A 14,585-nucleotide genomic window follows, 5' to 3' on the forward strand; every position below is an offset into this window, starting at 1 on the left:
TAACAGCTCAGGCATCTAATGAATTTAAATAACTTCGTTATAGGTGACAGTTAATCATTGACGAAAAAATTGTACGTTTCGTTCATACTATCATCACACACACTTGTCGTAACTAAAATAATGATTTATGTTCCTTCTAAGGCCAATCTTTTTTTATTCACGTACCCCAAGTATAAATTTAGAATATAAATAATCGAAAATAATAGTAATATTAATACGTTTTTTTTAGGAGTAAGAAACGTAGAAGCTGTAGAAAAAATGTTTTTAATAAGTAAATAATATAATATAAATAAACTTTAAAAATTTCCTGACTTCCAAAGTAGAGAATGATCTATACCTAATAGAAAAATGTATACCTATTGTTTGTATAATATTTACCTCACATCTGTAATTAGTTAAAATAGTGTTAAAAAATTTCCATCCGCTACTACTTGATTTCTTCTATTCGTAGATTGATAACCGCCATGGTTAATTACTAAACCAGCAGAATCGCTGGAAAACGATAAACTACTTGCGCTTTTGCTTTGTGATTTCATTTCTGATTGTGATTTCTCCTTTTTTTCTCGATTCATCGCTGACACTGAAGTCTGTATATTATTAATATATGGTCGATTTGTAAATAGTTTCATAAATTTTTCTTTTCTGGTGGACGTTGGAAGGATTCTCCCCAAAAACTGCAACCAAGCGACATTTTCGCACACAGCCTTACGATAGTCTTCCAGTGATATTCTGTTATCACGATCCTTGTCCACCTCAATCATAACGAAATCCACGAAACTTTGATCGAACTTCTCCATATTCACTAATTTACACATTTTCAAACTATTTCTTTTGGCCATCAGTAACACGCCCTCTTTTTTAATGAATTTAGGTGACCTTGTCATCTCTGTGTAAACTTCAAAGCAAAAGTTTATTAAATCAGGTAGTTTGCCTTTTAATACCAATGATAAAACCTTCACAAACTCGGACCCAGTTAGGCTCTCCTCAATTGTTATGCAACTTATTAAAAACATTTTTTCTACAGCTTCTACGTTCCTTACTCCTAAAAAAACGTCCATGAATTGCATAAATAGTAACTGATCCATAGGAATTGTATCTTCTTTTGTTAGGTTGTAGTGCATCTGCAGTAATCGCAGTACTTCGATTTTGTTAAAATGTGTTGATCTCGAAAGTTCGGTTGCAATTTCTGAATATCGGTGCTGCAGACGAATGTCCACGGTCACCGGTAACATTTTATTTATGGTGGCGTATGGCATTTTTAAAAATTACAATATAAATATCTATGTTTTATTTGTCAAGTCAACACGAGGTTAGTTTAACACTTGTTTTCATGACAACCGAATTCGGAAAACGTGATAGTATTTTAGTATGTAGTATGATATTATTATTGTGATTCTATTAAAATATAATTGTTAAATATTTTTAGACTTGGGTACATCAAATTTAGTACGAGTATCAAAATAAATTCAAATATTCAATATCAGACGCGAGTTTATGGTTAGGTATATTATTGTTATAAAAACATTTTAAAATGTTTAATTTATTTCAATTCATGCGTTATTGCTCTATTTTGTACTGTTACATAGTACATACATAGTACATAGTCTATGTATATATAGATATTTTATTTTTTTATCGAATATGTTCAGGTTTTACATAATAGTTAATATAAATTACCAAAAACAAATATTTTTGTCGAATCTGTTTTCAAACTAGTTCATATCACTTAAAATATGAGGACAAAAGAAAAATATAAAACTCTAAAATAGACGTAATATTACCAAAGTTTTTAGCAGTATAGATTCTAATGACATTAATTCACTGCTGATATGATTAAGAAATCTTAATGATTTCAAAGTTGTACAGGATGACACATTTATATGGTCGTAAAAGATCAAGTCACCATCGAAATAATTGCAAAATAGTTCAACCTGTTATCTACATTAGCAAGGCAGCTACAGCATAAGGTGCATCGAAAATTTAAAAACCAACTGAGTCCTGTTACTATAAAATCTTTTAAAGCGACATTTACTGACATTTTTAAACAATAAGTCTAATAAATTCAATAATAACAGCTCAGGCATCTAATGAATTTAAATAACTTCGTTATAGGTGACAGTTAATCATTGAGTGAACCTCCGAGAAGAGTTTTGTGTCATCAGTAAATAATAAGAATTTACTGTTTATTATATAATATTATATTGAGGCAAATATGATACTTGATAGATTAGTTACAATGATAGTCGTCTAGGCAATAAAAATTAAAAATAATTAAGAATAAAATTAACTAAATATTCTATACAATTTTAAGTACTGTGTTTAATTAAAAAAAAATAGATGGACCAAAATGTATGATTTTATTATTAAAAACAATTAGAAACACTTTGAGTTTTTCACAATTTACCTAAAATACTGATTTTAATTCATACAAATAAGCACAGTAACATTTCAGTTTGAAGATTCATAAAACGTACAACTATTATGAGCTAATTTTAATAACTAGTGTCGTTAAAAATAATCAATTGGATTGGATATTTTGTTTTATAGATAAATTACTTTATATATACTACCTTATAGTATTATAATATATATAATTAAATTGTAAACGGTAATTTTAGTTAATCATTTTTTTGTGTTTTAAGTTGGGATATAAAAGTCCTATAATACACAGGTAGTCAATATTAACTCATTCAAATTATAGCATTGAATAATAAATATAAATAACAAACAAAAAGTATTGATACATAGTTTATTGATAATAATATTTTTTTAAATAAAATATTTCTTATAATATTAAAGCTAACAATAGAAATATTTGAAAGTACAGAAGCTTAACAAAAAGATAACAATAATTTCAATTCGATTATAAAATATGATATAGTCAACTGTGTTTGATTAGTGCATAAATAATTATTTACAAAATACTGACTCTATAATAATACTATTACAATTAAAGTACAGTAGTGTACTCAATACATCAATGCAAAATGTACAACTAACGCATTATTGTATGTTATATCTTATCTACACTGTATGGCTATATAGGTACATAATGTGTTTGGTGTTTACAAAATTATAAAACATAATAAATATATTAATTTAAAACAATATAATAACACGCGTTGGGTACAATTAATATATGTGATCAATAACACAAATCATCGGTACATACTACATACTACATACCTACAAAGTAAAATTACTGAATCTTGTAAATTGTATAAACAAAGATGCAATACAACATAAAATTAAATATATATAATATCACTGACATAGTAAATTAGGCACTTAATTCATTGATATTAGATAACTATCAATATCACAAAATTATAATAGTATAGATTGTTGTGATACCTACCTATATAACTATTACATTAGACAGGCTTATTAGTTATTAATCAAAACTAAACACTACGTAAAGTGTTATTTTTTCAAGACATTTCTGGGTTAAAATACGATATAATATGACAATGAACATCAAACCATCGAATATCCCAACTATCTTAAATAGTTTGTAATAAAGTGTTTAAAAAACGATTATGGTATTCGAAGATCTGTGAAACGTCTTGAAACGTTTTTCATAAAAACCAAGTATACCGTCAATTATAAATTAACTATCATAATAATATTATTATGATGGCGAAATAAGCCGTATCGGTTTATTTATATAATTATTGTACCGATATCTCAAGTAGTATTTCAAAATGTTCTAAAAACTTACTCATTTTGCGTACTTTCTTTCCGCTATTCAAGTTGTGCAATTCAAAATAGAATAAGTAAATAAATAAATAAATAAATATGTGTCCAAAAATGGAACTCGAAAAACGATTTTCATATTCTGGCTAAACTTGAGATGATTTAGAACAACAACTCATGTCCAAATTTTCCGAAACCATTTCGGTAGTGAACTATATTTAATAGGTATCGAAAACATAAAGTTCGACGAATTGTCAGTAGAGCGATGATTCCGATATTGGTTCTCTGCGTGTTTCGATCAAACAGTGAATATAATATAAATGCATCCAGATCGAGTAGACGCAAAAATTATGACAAATTATCGAAATATTATGTTCACGGTATATACACAATAAATTATTATTATTATTATTATTTTATGATAAAAATACGACGCGCGTGGTTTACTGATTTAACAATATGCCGCGCGCTCAATAAATAACTATCATCCTATGATGTGTGCGCATTTGGCATACTAAGTATATAACCGTAACTATACAGAATAACTATAACTACAAACTATGTTGAGCTAGACGAGGTATCGTATATATTTCCTAATGACTTTGAATATATTCTGCCACGCTGCGTCATTGATCGAAAAAAACGTCATTTATTCACCTGCGAAAAAAAAAATTCAAAACGCCCGTCATGGCGCCATTATTACTCTTACGACTGATATCTGGTAATTGTAGCTAAGTATAATATTTTTTTCTTTTGTAATGTTATTTTTTATTTCAGCTATCTGTTACGTGCATCGAACAACAAATTTCAAAAACAAATTGTGATGACAAAAAGTTCAAAGTAGAGAGACCTTTCGGTTAGGTTAGGTTATATTAAGTTATTTAGGTTATATATTGCCGATGACACTCTTGTAATCAGCTAGGGAAAAACTATCCCAGAACTAGAAATTACTGCCAATGAGACCCTTGCGCTGGTTTCGGACGAGATCAAGGACTTAGGCCTCTCTCTATCAGTGAACAAAACGGAGGCGGTGGTATTCACTAACAAGCACAAGTTTGAAGTCCCGAGGATAGTACTTGACGGACTAGCCATCCAGCCGAAGCAAGACATGAAGTACCTGGGGATGATAGTAGAACGAAGCCTCCTATTCAAGGGCCACGTCGAACAAGCGGCAAGTAAGGCGGAAAAGATGGCGAACGCACTTGGAAGCCTCATGTCCAACCTAGGTGGCCCCAAAGAAGCAAGAAGGAAGCTGTTTGTATCAGTAACAATGTCCATTCTCCTTTACGGTGCACCATCCTGGGCGGGAACAATGTCCTTGGTTCCTAGGAATAAAACTGCTGTAAATAGAGTCCAGCGTAAAGCGATTCTTAGAAGTATATGCGGCTATCGGACGGTGTCTGAAACGGCTGCGAATATCCTGTCCGGCGTTCCACTGGCCGACCTTCTGGCCGAAGAAAGGAGTGCCGTGTTCAGTGAGAAGAGGTCTGCCACACGCCGTCATCTCTCCCCCCTAGCGGATACAATGAAAAAGTGGAAGGCGCGCATCGCCGAAGCTAAAACCGGTGGATGGACCAAACGACTAATCCCGGACGTCGATAGGTGGTGCGAAAGAAAAGGCGACCTTGATTACCACACAACACATGTCCTTTCCGGTCACGGTTGCTTCGGGGTCTATCTCCATAAAATCAAGAAGGAAGAGACAGACGTGTGCCACCATTGCAACATGGGCCCAGATAGCGCGGAGCACACAGTAGTCGAGTGCCCGGCATGGGATGAAGAGCGGCACCGACTTCAACGTGCGACGGGAACTACGGTCACAATTGACAACCTTGTGCCACCATGCTAGACTCCCCCGCGAACTGGCAGGCCGTCAGAGACTTCGCCAGAGCGGTGATGAGCAAAAAAGAAGCCGCCGAAAGGGAGCGAGAGAAACCTGGAGGACCAAAGGCGAGGAGGAGGGAGCGCAGGTGACGGATCGAGAAATCCAGAGGCAAAGAAGACTTACCCTTATAGTTAAGTTAACCTCTGTAGACTTAAGGCCAAAACATCGGGTGGTTAGATGCCCCCCCACTATGTAGTAGATGATAATTATATTGTAATATTTCTTGTATTGTAGTTAGGCTATTGCCTCTGTAAAAATAAAAATAAATGAAAAAAAAACGGTCATTTACTGGACTGCATGTAATGTTTCCCCTCGTTTTTTTCACGTGCACTCGAAGGCAACTTGTACGCCGTTAATATTCCAAAACGTAAAAAGTCAAGTAGTCGATAGAACAAACTCAAGGCGACGATGGATTTGTCAATAGTAATCATATTTTATATGTATAATAATTCGTGTTTGTAACGTTATAATGTCTAGAACGAAGTTTGTATCGCATTAATTGTTTTTAATTCTAAATTAAATTCTTCAATATAGGTAAAAAAAATAAATATTACATTAAATTAATAGCCCTCTGTTGGTACTTCTGTTATAATTAGTGATGAGACTTATCCGATGAATAAAACATACGAATAACGAATCGTAGTTGATCGAAATCGTGTTTTCAACTGACATAAAATAATTACGTTATACTTGCAAGTTGCAATAGTTAAGATTAAATTTTTTTAAATTTCGTCACCTGTCTGCAATCCACTGCAGATTTTAAAAAGTATGAATTTGTTTTGCAAAACGATAGTTGTTGAGTTTGGCTTTGAGAGACTTGAATGCAAGGCGTTCAACGTGGCGTGAACTTCAGTAGAGTTCAATAAAAACTTCGACAATGCATAGAGCGGGCTGAGTATAATAAACAATTATTGTCCCAGCGTGTCACTTGTAATGTTACAAAATCATGTTAGGTTATGTTAAGGTAATGGAAGTGTATAATAATGGTTAAGAATACCCTCACTTGTAGGCAGCTCAATTTGAATAATAATAGTTGGTTAGGTCGGGTTAGTTGCTTATATTTCGAATAAAGGAGATTTTAGTAAATTGTAAAAATAAAATCATTAAAATAGTTATGACGAGAAAGATGGTTAACGTCTGATATGATATTAATAATCATATGCTTGTATTTAGGATTAATACAATAATATGTAAATACATGTATTATATATACATATATATTTAACAATAAACACGAATAACTATGTTTAATGGTTAATAAAATTAATTAAATTTATCGTCTACATTTTATAAACTGAAGACTTAACAGAAGGAGCCATTCAGTGATGGAACTTTGCAACATGGAGTGGGTAGAGTTAGAAAATTAGTAGGTCATGATAGCAGGTTCATTTTACCCTTTTGAGGTTGCCAGGAATAATGGGGATGGAGAATTAGTTGGATGCAACAATTGTATTTATTGGAATGTAGGCGTTTTCAGAATATCTTGACGTTTTGTGCTGTTGGAATAAAGAGATTTTTATGTATGTAGTATTCGAGACATAGCATGGTGCATTTGTTATTTAACGAAGGCGGGTTTAGCAGCTCACCCTAGTTAGATACAGTACTTTCAAATTAGTTTGAAGATGAATTTATGTAGAAGCTTATTTTTGATCTTTGCATATTTAGATGTAAGAAGAAAACATATAGCTATCGAGAAAGTTTGGTATAGAATAAATATGGGTTATTAAAGTTAGTAAACGGTCTAGGTGTAGACCTAAGTACTTAACTAATGAAAATTATTAATAGATAATTGCTTTAGTTAATATCAGTTTGAAAAAAAGTTTAAAGTAATTTTTTTATGAGGCTTGAGGTCGTTAAAGAAATTGAATACAGGGCATAAGTGCCTTATACAACCGGCGAATGCAGTCACCGGTTGTTTTATAGGAAGAAATGGGTTGGTCAAAAGTAAACAAATTAAATAGTAGGTAGTGATGCTACGGCTACTCTTTGGGATACACCAGTACAAATTGGTGATATTTTAGATAGATATGGTCCTGAACGTTCATTAAAATGTTTATTTTCCAGATACGATTTCAATAGTAAATAATAGCAAAGGGGAATCTTAAAATATTAATGTAAAAATATATGTAATTTTTAAAAAATTTTAAAACCCTCTGTTGAAAAATAAAATTAGTGTAACGTAATAAATACTGTAATCCATGTACTTAAATAAAAAAATGTACTTGGAGTATCCATTTAATTGGAACACATTATAAAAAATATTATACTTAATACATTTTTTAGTTTAATTACTTTTTATATGATAAAACGCAGGGTGATTAAAATCAAAAAAATGAACAACAATGAACAATTATTATATACAAAAATGAACCAGCGTGATATTCGGGATCGGTATCGCCGTAATAAATGATTTGACACAAACGATAAACATAAAAAGTGTGATTCTAATATAATCTGTAGTTTTATTTATTATAAATAATATATAATATTATTATTATTATTATTTAGCAAATCAACTACCTAGCTTATAAGCATAGATTGCTTTAAGGAGTTTTAAGTGAGTTGTGATACATATAATAAGATTTACAATTAATTATAAATATAAATTATATATATATTATATATATATAGTATATCAATAAAATCAACATTTTATAAGTATAACTTGAGAGCATTCACATTACAGAAATTATTAATATTAAAAAAAATTACCTACTCTATATAGCTCAACTTCTGTAGATAAAGATTTTTTAGAGAATGTATATGTATATCATATATAGACCTACAACTTAACTGTCTAAATGTGTTATTATGGAGTGCACTAAAGATTCAGTATCGAATGACATCGATTTCAGAATTTCAGATTATAATTTCAAGCTCATTAATTACACATAATTTCAGGTTGGACTATCAAAAACTATCATCAATATACAAGTACTAGTTAAAAATACGTAAACAAAGTCAGTTAAATTTTGTCCGCATGCATAGTGTACTAAAATATTAAACGCATAATTATTAACGAACAAAAAATTTTGATTATAAATAAAATAATATCGGTGTAACATAATATCATAACTTGCACGATGGATAGGTAACGATTAATAATTATGTAAGTATACGAATGTAAACGCTATGATGGATTGCATATTTCGTTGTTACAATGTCAATTATAGCCATCATGTCGAGTATAACTATACTATACTCGTGGATAAGGGTAAAACAAATTAAAAAAAAAAAAATACTTTAAGAACCACTGCACTAAATTATTAATCTCCTAGAAAAGTGACCTATATTTGAAAGTTAAAAGCTAAGAATAATGGAAGAATGCAATTATTTCGCGGTATCCTGCTTCAAAATATAAGTATTAGAAAAGATTTAGGGCGATCAATATATATCAATCGTAAAAATTATAATTGAATAATCATAATGATTGAATGGTTGTGGTTAAATTACGTGCACTGTATCAAATCAACCACATCAACAGTAGTAATGTTATGCATCGTGTTACGCTTGAATATATATTAATTAAGTTGACTACATTAAGTATGACACACATATCTATTAATATTCATACTTTATGCATACAATAATATGAACGTTACTTACTGAACACATCGTTAAATATAATTGTGGAAATGTGGATTTTCAATACTACCGTACACAGCACACAGCAAACAGATGATTTTAAAATGAATTGAAAGTAATGTACTATACAACTCAAATTATTATCATTTGTATATATATGTATATTATATTATATACATTTTCATTTGAAAATCGACGAGGAATTTCGAAGCTAAACTGGTTGTTTTTAATACCGGTTTTTATCTATATGTATTACCACAGTGCGTTTCTATATAGGTACATATTTAGTAATTTACACAAAACATTATTACTGTATAAACTCTGTACACAATTTTCTTTTCGTCAAACATTATAGTAGGTATATTATACTACATTGATTAATATAGTGTGTTGCTATATAATTTAATTTTAAAATGCAGTTATAGAAAATTAGCGTTTTATGATAGAACAAAATAATTTCAAATAATTTGGTAAAAAATTCATAGACTATCTAAGTCTCAAAAACTACAACCTAATGCCTATATACATATTATACAAAAAAATATACATATTCAATACGACTGAGAATCATAATTTCATCAATAAAAAAAAAAGATATAGCTATTTTCATTACTTGGATAAAAAATATACGAGTTCTTATTTTTAAAATAAAAAATGTTTATTTTTCCTCAGATAGTTGATAAAATGAACTCGTTAGATTATTATCTGTTTTAATATTTAAATGTTTATATTTTGTTTTAAGTCTCTACTCAATAAACATATTTAATTAACTATTAAATAATAATCAAAACTAAAAATATTTTGAGCATATTAAACTATAATATTATGTAACTCCTTTAAAACATCGAACATTTTTTTTTTATTAAATATTAACTAATTTTTAAGTACATTTGATGAATTATTGATTTATTTTGTTTTATAAAATGGTTATTACTATTACCATAAACTTTTATTTTAATTTGTCGAGATATTTTGGATTAAAATCTTAACACTGTAAAATTTCATGAATCTGAACTTGAATTGACTCGAAAATGAATAACGATAAAATAGATATATAATAATATTTTATAATTATAATATTATTATTTTAATAAATAAATATTAATGATAAAATAAATATGCAATGTTTTCTCAAAAAAAAAAAAAAAAATCAACCTTAAGACGTATAATTAATAAAAATATCAAAAAATATATTATCATGACGTATAGTTAGTGACATAGGCTGACTGACAGTTTCTGCTCGGATTGTTTTATTTCGTAAATAATGATAAATAATTGAATTCAAATTTAACACACACACATATCACAATGATTCACTCGACATCTAATTTGCAACAGTACAACAGAACGATACGCACATGAAAAACTTTTTTGTTTTGTTGCCTTAATTATATTGACGCCCTTAAGTTCAAGCTAAATCTAATTTGATAACATTAGCATTAGTTGAAGATTATATTGAACCATTTTTTTCTACTTACAAAAATTTAAAATTGCCTCTATACAAAAAAACACATCATTTTATAAGTCAACACATTTATAGCCCAACATCTAAAAAAAATATTTTTTTATAATGTTTGTGAGATTTTAATAACAGTAAAATATTACACACAATCGAATTAACAAAATATTTTATTGGATATATATATAAAAAATGGAAAAAGTTAGAAAGGCACCAGCGGCACTAAATGTCCGACAAAAAAATACCAGCTGCAGGATAATCGGCAATTTAAACTCAAGGCGGCTACAACGGAGAAGATGAGCACTGGAGACATGAAGGGTATGGCTAATGATGATGTGCAGCCGACCGTGGTCACCCAATGTTTGTTTTCAACCAGCTGCAGAACCAAGGGGTCAGTGGTGATCATGACGAAAGTAGGTGATCAGACAATCGATCCGAATTTGCCCACAAAGCGTTTGGAACCGTTTACACCTCAGACTCGGACCGCAGGCTGGCAATCGACTACCGGTGGCATCAAATGTCCGACCAAAAAATGGAAGTGTTACGGGATAATAGAAGATGAACCGCGGCAACGGATAAGTTGGCTACGATCGGGACGTTATGGCAAGTCTACACGTTACCAACACGTATTCCAAAGGCGCCAACGCCTATTAATATATATACTCATATATATTAACTAATACGCTACTACAGGAGCTTTGGTGCATTTGTCGGCTGGTCGTCTCCTCCAACGATCCGTCGACGTCATTCGCAAAAACCCTTTCGTTATCGGGTTAATAGGCGTTGGCGCCTTTGGAATACGTGTTGGTAACGTATAGACTTCCCATGACGACCCGATCGTATCCAACTTTTCCGTTGCCGGTTCATCTTCTATTACCCCATAACACTTCCATTTTTTTTTCGGACATTTGGTGCCGCCGGTAGTCGATTGCCAGCCTGTGGTCCGAGTCTGAGGTGTAAACGGTTCCAAACGCTTTGTGGGCAAATTCGGATCGATTGTCTGATCACCTACTTTCGTCATGATCACCACTGACCCCTTAGTTCTGCAACTAGTTGACAATAAACATTGGGTGACCACGGTCGGCTGGACATCATCATTAGCCATACCCTTCATGTCTCCAGTGCTCATCTTCTCCGTTGTAGCCGCCTCGAGTTCAAATTTCCGATTATCCTGTCCGACTAATTGAATTAAAGACTTCTGTTTGTTTTCCTTGGATCCAAACCAATCTTTTTTCCATAATCTTAATTTTTTTTTAGTCACCGTTGTTGATGTTGTTGTTGCTGTTGTTGTTGTTGTTTTCAATTTAAATATTTTCAACTGTTTGGCAGTCTTCCGCGAATCATCTTGTTTGACCATACCTATTGAATATTATGAAATTATATAAAGTTAGCAGCTTAATTATATTATTAACAAGTAAGACGACAATAGTTAATGACTATTAAAAAGTTAGATTATTTAATACCTAGTTTATGAAGATAAAAAAGTTATGTATGTTACAGTTTAAGTGTTGAATTCCATTATTTTTATCACTACTTGTTCATAAATTACCTACGAATGTTAGTTGAAGTATGGAATAATTCATGAAAATCATACTTTATAACTAGGGCTAGGGACTTCATTCCCTAAAAAACCTTAAAATATGTATACATTAATGCCTTTAAAAATTACCAAATATGCTATTAAAATATGCACTAAAAAAAATAAATAACAGTATTTAATAAAAACCTTTTTTTTAATATGCACCTAGACATAATTAATAAAATTTTAATTTAGAGTAAAAAAACTTGTCATAATACATAATTGATATTCTTCTAACACCCAAGCTCTAGTCTAAAATAAAAAAAATACTTTTTAAAAAACTTTTTTAATTGAATATATTTTTATATTATTTAATAATTGTTATAATATATTTAATATTGTTTGTATAAAATATTTATTTAATTATAAAACTACCATTTTCATATTAAAAATTCTCAAATATGCAAAATATGCAACTATAAATTTTAAATATGAACTCGTATTACCACGAAACAAATTTCTATATTACTTAGTTATGTTTTGAATGATTATTGAAAAATATGCAAACTCCTAGAAGTCCGTAGCCCTATTTATAACTAATTGTTTTGTAAACTATCTTGATATTCTATACAAGTTTAGTTTCATTTCCATTAAACCGTAGAATACAATTGAATTTAAAATAAAGTATAATATTTTATTTATTTGTACATGCAAAGATATTGTGTCATTTATACTATTTTCATATGAAAATAAATATTCTATTACACATGAATGAAAATAATTTGAAATTAAATAATAATAAGATAATTACGACATAAGTTATTTAAGTAATAATTAAATCGAAAACGGTTTAATAATGAATACGTACTTTTAGAATGTTGAAATTGCTGAAAAGTTGTGTCACTCTTTTTACCAGCTACATTCGACATTATGTTGGCGTATCCACGTAATTTTCTCAAGTCAGTAATCAAACCACCTTCAGTGTTCATAACACTGTCAAATAAAGCATGCAGAAAAAATACCCAAAATAGTTTTTGGAACATCATTAATACACAAATTATATTAACATTCACAATTTTTATGAACAAACAAATTATACAACTAAACAAAATTCAGTAAGTACTAAATAATAATTATTGGTTCCCGTGGATATCTGTATATACTATACAGAGAACAAAATATATTCAATAAAATATAATTTGGCCAAAATCATTGTTTAATTTCTAAATTGCTATACATAGTTGTAATTTATGAACGTATATAAACTTAAATTAAAATGCTCAAATATTCAACTCCATCTACGATTCGATTTGATTAACTAGAATTTCAAATTATCCTAGACTAACTCTTAATGTTAGGTAAGGTCCAATGGCAATACGAAAATCTATTTCATTAACTTTTTTTCTATATGGATTGCCAAGAAAAATAGGTACCTAAGGTATTATTTGGGACACAAATTATCATAACGGTAATTTATTTAATTAACATAATATTTATATAACGTATATTTAATTGTGACACTATTACTTGGCGGTCAACTCAATACCACTATTTGATGTAAATTCAGTACAGCGTGTACAAAGATAAAACAAAAATTGAGAACAATCTATTACAAAATAATTACAATAAACACATACAAAAACTAAAAGAATAGATATGACAGTTGTTCGAACGCGGAACGGGTGTGCCGCCCAACGCACGGACGCTCCAAGTTGCACGACAGATATCGAAGCTCCGAGCGACGCTTTCCCTCCCCCGCAATCCCGCGCTGCCGGAAAACCAGCCGGCGATCTGACCATCGGCCATCATCACCACGATTTCCATCGTTTTTCTTCCTTCTTATTTTCCCTGCGGTTGACCGTAACGGACGTGCCGTCATCGCAGAGTGTAATCGGTTCGTCAGTTTTTACTCCGGTCGAGTGTCCATTTTGTGTTAACTGGCCCTACGCCCATAATATCGTTATACCGATATTTTGCGTCGAACTATTCGTGTCGCCGAATTTTTTTAATATATTTTAATCGTGATTGTGATGCGTATATATTAATATTATGTAATGGCTGTAATCACTGTAGTCGTCGGTCGGGTGTATTTCGCGTGTGCAGTTACGTACCCGCGTGTACTGTTCTGGACTCAAAAGGCACGGTGAGGTCTTCCAGTGATGTCCGAGGTGGTATTCAAGCGGTATCGTTGTATTTATTTTGTTTGTATTCTATTATTTTTGTACATATTTTTATAAGTGTAGTTATTATATTATTATTCTGGGCGCCGGCTGTTATGATATCGTAAGTATATACGTGTTTCCGACCCGACCCATTAAATTGTTCAGTACATTATTTGAGTAACCCGGCTTCTCTCCCGTCCTAAACACCTTACACAAGTCGTTGCCGACATCCGCTAGATCCGTAGGATGGGTAACGGCGTCAACAACAATAAAACCAAA

The 14,585-nt window shown here is 30.8% G+C and overlaps 3 protein-coding genes across 3 annotated transcripts in view; all 3 read right to left on the reverse strand.

The window, feature by feature from the left end:
* Positions 1-337: 337 nt before the first annotated feature.
* LOC126555861 (uncharacterized) lies at positions 338-1,257 on the reverse strand. The gene has a single exon (XM_050210783.1). The coding sequence runs from the start codon at positions 1,254-1,256 to the stop codon at positions 396-398; it is 861 nt and encodes a 286-aa protein (XP_050066740.1). The 5' UTR covers position 1,257; the 3' UTR covers positions 338-395.
* A 2,896-nt stretch (positions 1,258-4,153) lies between these two features.
* LOC114123365 (uncharacterized) overlaps positions 4,154-14,585 on the reverse strand; it is a 58,001-nt gene continuing 47,569 nt past the window's right edge. Inside the window, exon 7 of the mRNA XM_050210765.1 lies at positions 4,154-4,353. Within this exon, the coding sequence (XP_050066722.1) occupies positions 4,350-4,353 (4 nt within the window). The 3' untranslated portion in view covers positions 4,154-4,349. The remainder of the gene's footprint in view (positions 4,354-14,585) is intronic.
* On the reverse strand, positions 10,778-13,438 carry LOC126555858 (uncharacterized). The gene is made up of 2 exons (XM_050210780.1): positions 13,013-13,438; positions 10,778-11,984 (listed from the first exon to the last, which is right to left on the reverse strand). The coding sequence occupies exons 1-2, from the start codon at positions 13,188-13,190 to the stop codon at positions 11,302-11,304; spliced, it is 861 nt and encodes a 286-aa protein (XP_050066737.1). The 5' UTR covers positions 13,191-13,438; the 3' UTR covers positions 10,778-11,301.

This window comes from Aphis gossypii, chromosome 1 (genome assembly GCF_020184175.1).
Source record: "Aphis gossypii isolate Hap1 chromosome 1, ASM2018417v2, whole genome shotgun sequence".
In the NCBI taxonomy this organism is placed as follows: domain Eukaryota; kingdom Metazoa; phylum Arthropoda; class Insecta; order Hemiptera; family Aphididae; genus Aphis; species Aphis gossypii.

Bases quoted from the DNA above. Each gene is read 5' to 3' on its own strand.
- LOC126555861 (XM_050210783.1), bottom strand. From the start codon at position 1,256: ATGCCATACGCCACCATAAATAAAATGTTACCGGTGACCGTGGACATT.
- LOC126555858 (XM_050210780.1), bottom strand. From the start codon at position 13,190: ATGATGTTCCAAAAACTATTTTGGGTATTTTTTCTGCATGCTTTATTT. The intron at 11,985-13,012 runs GTACGTATTCAT...AATATTCAATAG, and splicing joins GCAATTTCAACATTCTAAAA to GTATGGTCAAACAAGATGAT.